Source organism: Anomaloglossus baeobatrachus, chromosome 11, assembly GCF_048569485.1.
Source record: "Anomaloglossus baeobatrachus isolate aAnoBae1 chromosome 11, aAnoBae1.hap1, whole genome shotgun sequence".
In the NCBI taxonomy this organism is placed as follows: domain Eukaryota; kingdom Metazoa; phylum Chordata; class Amphibia; order Anura; family Aromobatidae; genus Anomaloglossus; species Anomaloglossus baeobatrachus.
The window spans coordinates 84,154,659-84,167,051 of NC_134363.1; the positions used below are offsets into that span (position 1 = coordinate 84,154,659).

General features: G+C 45.2%; 1 protein-coding gene across 1 annotated transcript in view; it reads left to right on the plus strand.

Moving 5' to 3' along the window:
• Positions 1-12,393, plus strand: part of LOC142255816 (C-Jun-amino-terminal kinase-interacting protein 4-like) — a 665,059-nt gene that overhangs the window by 170,712 nt on the left and 481,954 nt on the right. Inside the window, exon 6 of the mRNA XM_075327263.1 lies at positions 5,970-6,045. Within this exon, the coding sequence (XP_075183378.1) occupies positions 5,970-6,045 (76 nt within the window). The remainder of the gene's footprint in view (positions 1-5,969; positions 6,046-12,393) is intronic.

A 12,393-nucleotide genomic window follows, 5' to 3' on the forward strand; every position in this document is an offset into this window, starting at 1 on the left:
TACCTGGCAGCCAGACTGGCTTGCAAAGTCTCCTTAAGGAGAATAGTGTTCCCCCGTGGTCCCCACATAGCTTTCTCATGAGCCAGATCAGACACCCCCATACTTTGCACTGACGAGGGGCAAGCACCCCGAAACACCGTGTCTGCAAATTGGGATTCTGATCTGGCTTATATATCCTGAGTCATATTGCAAAGGATTGTCAAAAATCCACTTGTGACTTTTAGGATCGCTACTTCCAATAGGTGGCGCTGTGCTAGAGTTTGTCTCCTTTACTGGAGAGACAATTTGAATATTTCCCAGAGGGGCATTGCAGCTATAAGTCCCCTTACCTGGCAGCCAGACTGGCTTGCAAAGTCTCCTTAAGGAGAATAGTGTTCCCCCGTGGAATTTTAGGGGCATTGCAGCTATAAGTCCCCTTACCTGGCAGCCAGACTGGCTTGCAAAGTCTCCTTAAGGAGAATAGTGTTCCCCCGTGGTCCCCACATAGCTTTCTCATGAGCCAGATCAGACACCCCCATACTTTGCACTGACGAGGGGCAAGCACCCCGAAACACCGTGTCTGCAAATTGGGATTCTGATCTGGCTTATATATCCTGAGTCATATTGCAAAGGATTGTCAAAAATCCACTTGTGACTTTTAGGATCGCTACTTCCAATAGGTGGCGCTGTGCTAGAGTTTGTCTCCTTTACTGGAGAGACAATTTGAATATTTCCCAGAGGGGCATTGCAGCTATAAGTCCCCTTACCTGGCAGCCAGACTGGCTTGCAAAGTCTCCTTAAGGAGAATAGTGTTCCCCCGTGGAATTTTAGGGGCATTGCAGCTATAAGTCCCCTTACCTGGCAGCCAGACTGGCTTGCAAAGTCTCCTTAAGGAGAATAGTGTTCCCCCGTGGTCCCCACATAGCTTTCTCATGAGCCAGATCAGACACCCCCATACTTTGCACTGACGAGGGGCAAGCACCCCGAAACACCGTGTCTGCAAATTGGGATTCTGATCTGGCTTATATATCCTGAGTCATATTGCAAAGGATTGTCAAAAATCCACTTGTGACTTTTAGGATCGCTACTTCCAATAGGTGGCGCTGTGCTAGAGTTTGTCTCCTTTACTGGAGAGACAATTTGAATATTTCCCAGAGGGGCATTGCAGCTATAAGTCCCCTTACCTGGCAGCCAGACTGGCTTGCAAAGTCTCCTTAAGGAGAATAGTGTTCCCCCGTGGAATTTTAGGGGCATTGCAGCTATAAGTCCCCTTACCTGGCAGCCAGACTGGCTTGCAAAGTCTCCTTAAGGAGAATAGTGTTCCCCCGTGGTCCCCACATAGCTTTCTCATGAGCCAGATCAGACACCCCCATACTTTGCACTGACGAGGGGCAAGCACCCCGAAACACCGTGTCTGCAAATTGGGATTCTGATCTGGCTTATATATCCTGAGTCATATTGCAAAGGATTGTCAAAAATCCACTTGTGACTTTTAGGATCGCTACTTCCAATAGGTGGCGCTGTGCTAGAGTTTGTCTCCTTTACTGGAGAGACAATTTGAATATTTCCCAGAGGGGCATTGCAGCTATAAGTCCCCTTACCTGGCAGCCAGACTGGCTTGCAAAGTCTCCTTAAGGAGAATAGTGTTCCCCCGTGGAATTTTAGGGGCATTGCAGCTATAAGTCCCCTTACCTGGCAGCCAGACTGGCTTGCAAAGTCTCCTTAAGGAGAATAGTGTTCCCCCGTGGTCCCCACATAGCTTTCTCATGAGCCAGATCAGACACCCCCATACTTTGCACTGACGAGGGGCAAGCACCCCGAAACACCGTGTCTGCAAATTGGGATTCTGATCTGGCTTATATATCCTGAGTCATATTGCAAAGGATTGTCAAAAATCCACTTGTGACTTTTAGGATCGCTACTTCCAATAGGTGGCGCTGTGCTAGAGTTTGTCTCCTTTACTGGAGAGACAATTTGAATATTTCCCAGAGGGGCATTGCAGCTATAAGTCCCCTTACCTGGCAGCCAGACTGGCTTGCAAAGTCTCCTTAAGGAGAATAGTGTTCCCCCGTGGAATTTTAGGGGCATTGCAGCTATAAGTCCCCTTACCTGGCAGCCAGACTGGCTTGCAAAGTCTCCTTAAGGAGAATAGTGTTCCCCCGTGGTCCCCACATAGCTTTCTCATGAGCCAGATCAGACACCCCCATACTTTGCACTGACGAGGGGCAAGCACCCCGAAACACCGTGTCTGCAAATTGGGATTCTGATCTGGCTTATATATCCTGAGTCATATTGCAAAGGATTGTCAAAAATCCACTTGTGACTTTTAGGATCGCTACTTCCAATAGGTGGCGCTGTGCTAGAGTTTGTCTCCTTTACTGGAGAGACAATTTGAATATTTCCCAGAGGGGCATTGCAGCTATAAGTCCCCTTACCTGGCAGCCAGACTGGCTTGCAAAGTCTCCTTAAGGAGAATAGTGTTCCCCCGTGGAATTTTAGGGGCATTGCAGCTATAAGTCCCCTTACCTGGCAGCCAGACTGGCTTGCAAAGTCTCCTTAAGGAGAATAGTGTTCCCCCGTGGTCCCCACATAGCTTTCTCATGAGCCAGATCAGACACCCCCATACTTTGCACTGACGAGGGGCAAGCACCCCGAAACACCGTGTCTGCAAATTGGGATTCTGATCTGGCTTATATATCCTGAGTCATATTGCAAAGGATTGTCAAAAATCCACTTGTGACTTTTAGGATCGCTACTTCCAATAGGTGGCGCTGTGCTAGAGTTTGTCTCCTTTACTGGAGAGACAATTTGGGCTGTGGATGGAGTTTCACAGCACATCATGTGGCATGCTGTGGTGAAGAAGAGCGTGCTAGAGATACTGGGCTGTGATGGGAAATTAAACTTTGCCCACAGCTCAGTCACTCATGGAGACTGGGTCCCGCCTCAGTAATGCTTGGTTAACTTCCAATTCCAGAAGTTGACGTGACCTCAACCGGACATCAGAGGTCACTGCATCCGGGGGATGGGGGATGAGTGGACAGCGATAACGCTGCTCAGAGGCACAATTTACAACAGATGGTATTTAGAAAAAGCCTTCTGTTTCAGCTTTAAATTTATGTGACTACTATGCTTTGTAGTAGACCACCTCTTTAAGGGGAAGCCTGTACTGGGCATTTTGTTCTTGTTTGTTTTACTCAAATCAAATTGCAAAACATTCAAAATGAAACCAACCCTTTAATTTGAGTACATTCGACTTGAACTTTACTCTTCGTGGATCCACACGTTTATCTCTAAGAATTTTGGTCAGCCGCAAAACACATTTCAATTAACAAAATGTGCAGAAATGTGAAGCTTTTGTAATTACATTTACAATATGATATTATTACTTTACACGTGATAATCAGATATTATTTATTCTCAGATGGTGGTAGGAAAAAAAATGAAATTAACTTTTATTGACTAGGAACCTTCAAGAATGTGGCCCAATGTGATACTTTAATATACAAAATGTGATACTATTACTTGTGTTCCTCAGTAGGTTTCTCTGGCTGTGTTCAAGTCATAACTGATCTTTTTTGTGATTGCTCTGCTGGAAACAAATGCTGGATTACTTGATGTCCTGGATTATCATATGTTGGGTTTAAAGAATTCGAAAAACGTCTTGGCTTTCATGTTTTTTTTAATATGTTGCCTTTGTTCTAAGGAGTATGAGTGTATACAGTTGACGCAGTTAACTAAAGCATAATATCTGTAGTTTTTTTTGCCATAGGCAGCTGTTCCAGGTTTCTTTTGCACTGTATTTCCATGTGTCCTACTCCATGTGTGTGAGTGGTTTGGCTTCAGTTCAAACTAAACATTGTTCTTCTAATGTTAAAAAGTTGGACGTATATTCTATTTCATGTACTATTTCTGCTGCAGTAAAATGATCTGGTTGTTCCCAGGTTCTTATGTCATCACTATTAAGACCTAGACTACTAGATCACCACAGATGAGCAAAGTTTGAATCATGTAATTATTTGCTTAAGTCATAACCGAAATGTCAGTGAACTGCATGTGTCTCACCTGATATGACGTACTTTCTCACAGTTTTTGAACATTACTGTCTTCATGAGTATTTTTTTTGTGCATAAATATTTGGCTCTTTCGAAATAAAATTTAATGTGAAGTGTTAGTAATTTGGAATATTTTTTTTTTTTTACTATACACCTAATTTTTGTAGGAAGGAAAATGGCAGTGTCTTATAGTCTGCAGTCTGGGAGGTCTGGCAGTACCTGACGCCACAACTGCTGATCGAACAGAGTGCTCAGATATGCTTCATCCAATCTGAGAAAGCTCTTCAGCTGCAAATGTCTCCCTCCTTGTGTAATCATGGCAGCAGGACATGTGCACAACACACTTTCTCTCACTGTGTAGACAAAATTTGCGCACGTATATACTCAACAAGGGTGTTACATTAGAAATAAAATATTTTGATCCTTCACTGAATATATTGTTAGGTTCCAGAGCTCTCTGCAGCAATATAAATGTGAAGTTTTTCCTTGTATCATGTTGACACTGCGTATGTGTATTACCTTCAGAGCACTTGCTTGAATGTATAAATAGTTCCCTGTATAAAACAAGCACTAATATAACTTACATTCCTCAAATATCTACTTTTTTCATATTTTCTCTTTTTCTCATTTTCTTTCTTACTCTTTCGCTTCCTGCTCTCTTTTGCTTTGCACTCTTTCTTGCTTTTTCGCTCTGTTTCGCCTTCTGCCGTTTCGCCTTCTGCCGTTTCGCCTTCTGCCGTTTCGCCTTCTGCCGTTTCGCCTTCTGCCGTTTCGCCTTCTGCCGTTTCGCCTTCTGCCGTTTCGCCTTCCGCTCTTTTGCCTTCCGCTCTTTTGCCTTCCGCTCTTTTGCCTTCCGCTCTTTTGCCTTCCGCTCTTTCGCCTTCTGCTCTTTCGCCTTCCGCTCTTTCGCTTTCCGTTCTTTTTCACTTTCCGCTCTTTCGTTTTACGCTCTTTCGTTTTACACTCTGTTTCGCTCTATGCTCTGTTTCGCTCTATGCTCTGTTTCGCTCTATGCTCTGTTTCGCTCTATGCTCTGTTTCGCTCTATGCTCTGTTTCGCTCTATGCTCTGTTTCGCTCTATGCTCTGTTTCGCTCTATGCTCTGTTTCGCTCTATGCTCTGTTTCGCTCTATGCTCTGTTTCGCTCTATGCTCTGTTTCGCTCTATGCTCTGTTTCGCTCTATGCTCTGTTTCGCTCCATGCTCTGTTTCGCTCCATGCTCTGTTTCGCTCCATGCTCTGTTTCGCTCCATGCTCTGTTTCGCTCCATGCTCTGTTTCGCTCCATGCTCTGTTTCGCTCCATGCTCTGTTTCGCTCCATGCTCTGTTTCGCTCCATGCTCTGTTTCGCTCCATGCTCTGTTTCGCTCCATGCTCTGTTTCGCTCCATGCTCTGTTTCGCTCCATGCTCTGTTTCGCTCCATGCTCTGTTTCGCTCCATGCTCTGTTTCGCTCCATGCTCTGTTTCGCTCCATGCTCTGTTTCGCTCCATGCTCTGTTTCGCTCCATGCTCTGTTTCGCTCCATGCTCTGTTTCGCTCCATGCTCTGTTTCGCTCTATGCTCTGTTTCGCTCTATGCTCTGTTTCGCTCTATGCTCTGTTTCGCTCTATGCTCTGTTTCGCTCTATGCTCTGTTTCGCTCTATGCTCTGTTTCGCTCTATGCTCTGTTTCGCTCTATGCTCTGTTTCGCTCTATGCTCTGTTTCGCTCTATGCTCTGTTTCGCTCTATGCTCTGTTTCGCTCTATGCTCTGTTTCGCTCCATGCTCTGTTTCGCTCCATGCTCTGTTTCGCTCCATGCTCTGTTTCGCTCCATGCTCTGTTTCGCTCCACATGTTTTTTGTGGTGTTAGTGGACTGCACTACTTGCCTTACTACATCGCATTTGGTTTTTTGCACTACACCATTAAATATCTGAATTTGCTTTGGTACTTCTCTAATAGGTTCCTACTGAACAGTGTAAATCTATGATCACAGGCACCAGTCCACTAAGACTTGAGCTGCAGCCACAAGCTGAAGGTATGGAAAGGCAAGACCTAGGTTACTGCAATGAGTAGGATTTGTCTCTTGCTGAAAATGCTGTATTCACTCTATAGGGCAGGAATATTGAAGAGGGTAGGTCTATTTATTCTCTCCTATGTATGCTTCTAACTTAGTATGATATCCTGTATGTTGAATACTTACAGAGGGTGTTATCTGTATGACTCTGTGTAACTAACTAATGCATCTGCCACTAAATCAGAATATACAGTGGGTATGGAAAGTATTCAGACCTCTTTATATTTTTCACTTTTTTTCGCATTCCACTCGGACCAATTCTAGTCTGTGTGTCAGCGCACATGAGCAATTATTTTCTCAGTCCTAATCGGACCGAGAAAACAATCGCAGCATGCAGCAACTGTAATGCGAGACTCTTTTCTCTCGCACCCATTCAAGTGAATGGGGCGAGAGAAAAATCGCACTGCACTAGCGGTACACCGGTGTACCGTGCGTGCAGAGTAAAAATCGCAATAGCCGCCTACGGAGGAGAGAGGGAGATAAATCCCTCCCTCTCCTCCTCAGCGCTGGCCTGCCCCTCCTGAGAGCCTGCCCGCCCCTCGCAGCTGAGGTCCGCTTGCAGGGTTGGACCTCAGATGCAGGCACACTTGCATGACACTCTGCTCCTGCTGTGCTGCCAGCGCGAGCCGACTGTCATGCGAGCATCGCAGTAGTGCCCTGTGTGGCCCCAGCCTCTCTATCTCACACTCACTGACTCACTCACTCACTGACTCACTCACTGACTCACTCACTCTCACCCACTCACCGAATACCGGCATGGCGCTGCACGGCATTCACACTGCTCCGGCGGCTTCTCCTGATTTGAAAAAGCCGGCCGCCCATTATTCAATCTCGTATTCCCTGCTTCCCCCGCCCACCGGTGCCTATGATTGGTTGCAGTCAGACACGCCCCCACGCTGAGTGACAGCTGTCTCACTGCAACCAATCACAGCCGCCGGTAGGCAGGTCTATATCTTCCAGTTAAATAAATAAATAATTAAAAAAAAACGGCGTGCGGTCCCCCCCCATTTTGATACCAGCCAGGGAAAAGCCATATGGCTGAAGGCTGGTATTCTCAGGATGGGGAGCTCCATGTTATGGGGAGCCCCCTACCCTAACAATATCAGCCAGCAGCCGCCCGGAATTGCCGCATGCATTAGATACGACAGTCCCGGGACTCTACCCGGCTCATCCCGAATTGCCCTGGTGCGGTGTCAATCGGGGTAATAAGGGGTTAATCATGGCAGACGTCTATGAGACACCCCCAATGATTAACCTGTAAGTGAAAGTAAATAAACACATACACCCAAAAAAATACTTTATTTGGAATAAAGGACAAAAAAACACCCTCTTTCCCCATTTTATTAAAATCCCCAAATACCCCTCCAGGTCCGACATAATCCACAGAGGTCCCGCGACGCTTTCAGCTCTGCTACATGAAGCTGACAGGAGCGGCAATAGAACAAAGCCGCTCCTCGGAGCTCCACGCAGCAACTGAAGGGAGTCGCGGTGTCAGCAGGGACGTCACTGAGGTCATGTCATGGTGTATGTGCGGGAGTACCGGTGTATGTGCGGTGATGTGCGGGAGTGCCGGTGTATGTGCGGTGATGTGCGGGGGTGCCGGTGTATGTGCGGTGATGTGCGGGGGTGCCGGTGTATGTGCGGTGATGTGCGGGAGTGCCGGTGTATGTGCGGTGATGTGCGGGAGTGCCGGTGTATGTGCGGTGATGTGCGGGAGTGCCGGTGTATGTGCGGTGATGATGGGGTCTCTCTCAGCCTTTAAAAAAACAAACAAAAAACAAAACAAAACAAAAAAAAAAAACTGATCCGTTTTTACCGGATTTGTCACATCAGTTTTTCCCAATCTGAGATGGATCCGTGCCATCAGGCACAAACCGGATTGTGCCTGATTGGAAAAAACTGATGTGTGAATGTAGCCTAACAGATAGATGAAGTGCAAAATACAATTCAGCAAATAACAAGCTTAAGTGTCACAGTCAAACAGGAGAAAATTGGAAACTCAAATGAGCATAAACAAATGCAAAAAAACAGCTAGGCTGGATGTAATGCTGATCAAAAGTAGAGAGACCAATACTACCTATAGATGGACACAAGGAGGGGTAAAGGCAAAAGGTGGAGGGGTGAGGTAACGGCCCCACACGTATCGCCGTATCGCTACAGACAAGTGTAGCTTCCTCAGGGGAAATTGTGTTGTGTGGGGCGCAGGGGAAAGTGTGATTTGTGGGGAGCAGGGGAAAGTGTGTTGTGTGGGGAGCAATGTGCCTTTTATGCTCAACCATAATTACAAAATTGCCTACCAGCATGGAGGAATGGAGCAAGGAGAGAACACCATGGAACCGGAGGACGCCGATGGTAGCCGCCATATTGCCACGTGATCCCAGTCACATGATTTCATAATACTTTGAAAGAACGCATATGCGCATGCGCAAGAATCTAACGTTAAATCTGGTATAGAGAATCCCACTAAGTCCGCAATTAATGCAGCGCACGCATGCGCAGTAGGCTGCAGCGCTGGAGACTGGTAGTAAAATAGACAGCTAATGCGCAGAAGCGAACATTCATACTCAAAGCAAACATTCAGAAAGTACATGCAAAATTTCCCAAAAGGTTACAGTGTAGGTCCATATACACAGAAGCAGCATGGTACGATGCCTACAGATGAAGATAGTTGATGATGAAGACAAATATGTTCGATCAGTTTCTTCTTGAGGGGCATAATCGCACCCATTTAGTTAGAAGGTCTTGCTCGAGTATAGAGATCTTGAGTTTGGAACAATCAAGCAGTCCATCGTATCTGTATAATCGCCTTAGTATCTTTAACAAAAGTTAAAACATGGATGCTTTTTTGGTATACTTTTTTGGCTTCCTGGATACCACATATACCTTAGTGCCTAAATTCATATATATGGACCACCTTTGGCAAACTCTGTGCTGCTTTATCTCCACAGAGTTTTTTTTTCTGTTTAGCATTTAACCTGACTCAGTACCAGCACCAGTCTATTGCGCATGCGTGACCTGCGCTTTCTATGTGCTCTGATTGTTTGAGTCAGTCCTTATATCTAACGTAGCGCTGCAGCTTCTGCGCATTAGCTCTCTATTTTACTACCAGTCTCCAGCACTGCAGCCTACTGCGCATGCGTGTGCTGCGTTAATTGCGGACTTAGTGGGATTCTCCATAACAGATTTAACGTTAGATTTCTTGCGCATGCGCATATGCGTTCTTTCAAAGTATTATGAAATCATATGACTGGGATCATGTGGCAATATGGCGGCTACCATCGGCTCCTCCAGGTCCATGGTGGTTCTCTCCCTGCTCCATTCCTCCATGCTGGTAGGCAATTTTGTAATTATGGTTGAGCATAAAAGGCACATTGCTCCCCACACAACACACTTTTCCCCTGAGGAAGCTACACTTGTCTGTAGCGATACACGTGGGGCTGTTACCTCACCCCTCCACCTTTTGCCTTTACCCCTCCTTGTGTCCATCTATAGGTAGTATTGGTCTCTCTACTTTTGATCAGCATTACATCCAGCCTAGCTGGTTTTTTAGCATGTGTTTATGCTCATTTGAGTATCCAATTTTTTCTTGTTTGACTGTGACACTTAAGCTTGTTATTGGCTGAATTGTATTTTGCACTTCATCTATCTGTTATGCTGATTGTCCAGTCTATGGACACTTTATTTTGTTGGTTTTTTTTACAACACAACTTATTGTACTATTCTGTTCTAAGTGTTTTTTTTTTTGGCTTTTTGAGTGTGAGGTTTTTTTGGGTGGCACACCATTGGCACCCAATGTGTGTTTCTCTGTAAGCTTTCTGCTTTTTTACTTAATTTTAATACATGTGTGTGGTATTTGTTCCCTGTCTAAATAAAGATATTTTTATATACTTATATATTTGGTGATCCCACTTTTTTTTTGAACATTCTTTCTCTTTGCATCCATGGTTCTTTTAATATGCTAGTGGCATTGATCCCTTTTTGTGTTATTTATTTTGGTGCCCTCCCCTTCTTGTTTGCAAAATCTATCAGACACCAGACATCACTAACCCAGTCAGTAATAAAAAAAAATCGACAACAAAAAAAGTTTTATTTTTAAAAACACTCCCCAAAACATTCCCTCTTTCACCAATTTATTGAAAAGAAAAACAAATCCGGGTCTGGCATAATCCAATAAGAGGGTCCCACGATGATCCATACTATACTCACTGTCGCAGTCAATGAAGAACAGAATGTCCCCCATTGGCTGGGAGAGCAGTGCAGTGACCTTAGCTAACATTATTAGGTCAGGCCAGGTCACTGGCAAAACAGGCACAGACGTCATGAACTCGTGAGGTCAAAGCTTGTCGCGGAGTTCCATGGCCGCCGCGTTCTCACACGAACTGTCCCGTGAGCCCATGACATCACCGCTAGTCACAGTCTCCAGCCATCCGCGAGACTTCATGTGAAAACGCGGCATCATGGAAGTCCGTGACGAGCGCTGACGTCACGAGTTCAGCAGAGATCATCACAGCCAGTAATGATCTGAGTTAACCTCCTGATGTCGGCGCTCGTCATCCCACAGCTGCTTGCACACTGCTATGAGTCACTGCAGGGCTCTCCAGGGCAGTGCGATAGACTGAAGCCACACGGAAATTCTTTCGTGTGGCTTCAGGGGATCCCTGCAACCGTATGTGAGGCAGAAACGCATGCCGGCATATTCTCCAGGCTCTCCCCATTCTGTTTCATCACTTTCCTATCTATTTCAGCCTTTTTGCTCGGGCCCACAGACCTCTTTATTGAGTCCATGTTTCATTTTTGGGATTGTATTGGGCAGGTGAGGAGCAGTGACTTGTTTTCTCCATACATACCTCTTAGAATTATCACCAAAAAGTTCTATCTTCGTCTCATCAGGCCAGAGAATCTTATTTGTCATAGTTTGTGAATCCTTCATGTGTTTTTTGCAAACTGTATACATGCTTTCATATGTCTTGCACTGAGGAGAGGCTTCTGTCGGGCCACTCTGCCATAAAGGCCCGACTGGTGGAGGACGGCAGTGATAGTTGACTTTGTAGAACTTTCTCTTATCTCCCTACTGCATCTCTGGAGCTCAGCCACAGTGATCTTGGGGTTCTTCTTTATCTCTCTCACCAAGGTTCTTCTCCCACAATTGCTCAGTTTGGTTGGATGGCCAGGTCTGGGAAGAGTTCTGGTGGTCCCAAACTTCTTCCATTTAAGGATTATGGAGGCCACTGTGCTCTTAGGAACCTGGAGTACTGCAGAAATTCTTTTGTAACCTTGGCCAGATCTGTGCCTTGCCACAATTCTGTCTCTGAGCTCCTTTGGGCAATTCCTTTGACCTCATGATTCTCATTTGGTCTGATATGCATTGTGAATTGTGAGCTGTGATCTGTTTCACGTATCCGTCATTTCGCCGGATCCGGCACACATGCAGTAAAGTACATTCATTTACAGTGGAAGAGCGACACCATGCGGATGTGTGCTTTATGCACAACCACATTTGTCCGCATGGTGTCGCGCTTCCACTGTAAATGAATGTACTGTACTGTATGCGTGCCGGATCCGGCGAAATGCCGGATGTGTGAAATCGGCCTTATTTAGACAGATGTGTGCATTTCCAAATCAAGTCCTATTAGTTTAGTTAAACACAGCTGGACTCCAATAAAGGAGTAGAACCATCTCAAGGCGGATCCCAAGGAAATGGACAGCATGCGACTTAAATATGAGTGTCTGAGCAAAAAGGCTCTGAATACTTATGACCATGTGATATTTCAGTTCTCTTGTTGTAAAAATGTTTGCAATTTTTTTAATTTCTGTTTTTTTTTTCTGTCAAGATGGGGTGCAGAGTATACATTGGGGAAAAAAATGAACTTTATTTGAATTTACCAAATGGCTGCGATGAAACAGAGGGAAAAATTTAAAGGGGTCTGAATACTTTGTATACCCACTGTACTTTTTTAAAATGTACACACACTTAAACAGCGTGTGAGCAGGGCACACTTATTGGTTTATTCTTTTTGCCCTCCAATTAAAGCCTCTAAAGAATGAAATAAAAAATGTAGCATAAAACATGACTCAACCCAGGAAAACAAGTTGCTGCCAAGCCCTGGGAGTCTTACCACCGATATATTCACGGTTTAAGTGGAGCAGTAATCTCCATAGTCTCCATGCACCAGTAGACACCATCTTCTCCTATTCATGGGCCATGGGGCTGGCAGAGATACAGTGCTGTGCAAATTAATTGGAACAAAGCATTTTTTTAAGTAAAATTGTAAGTTTTAACTGCTTTGAACAGGGGTGAGTGTACAACCT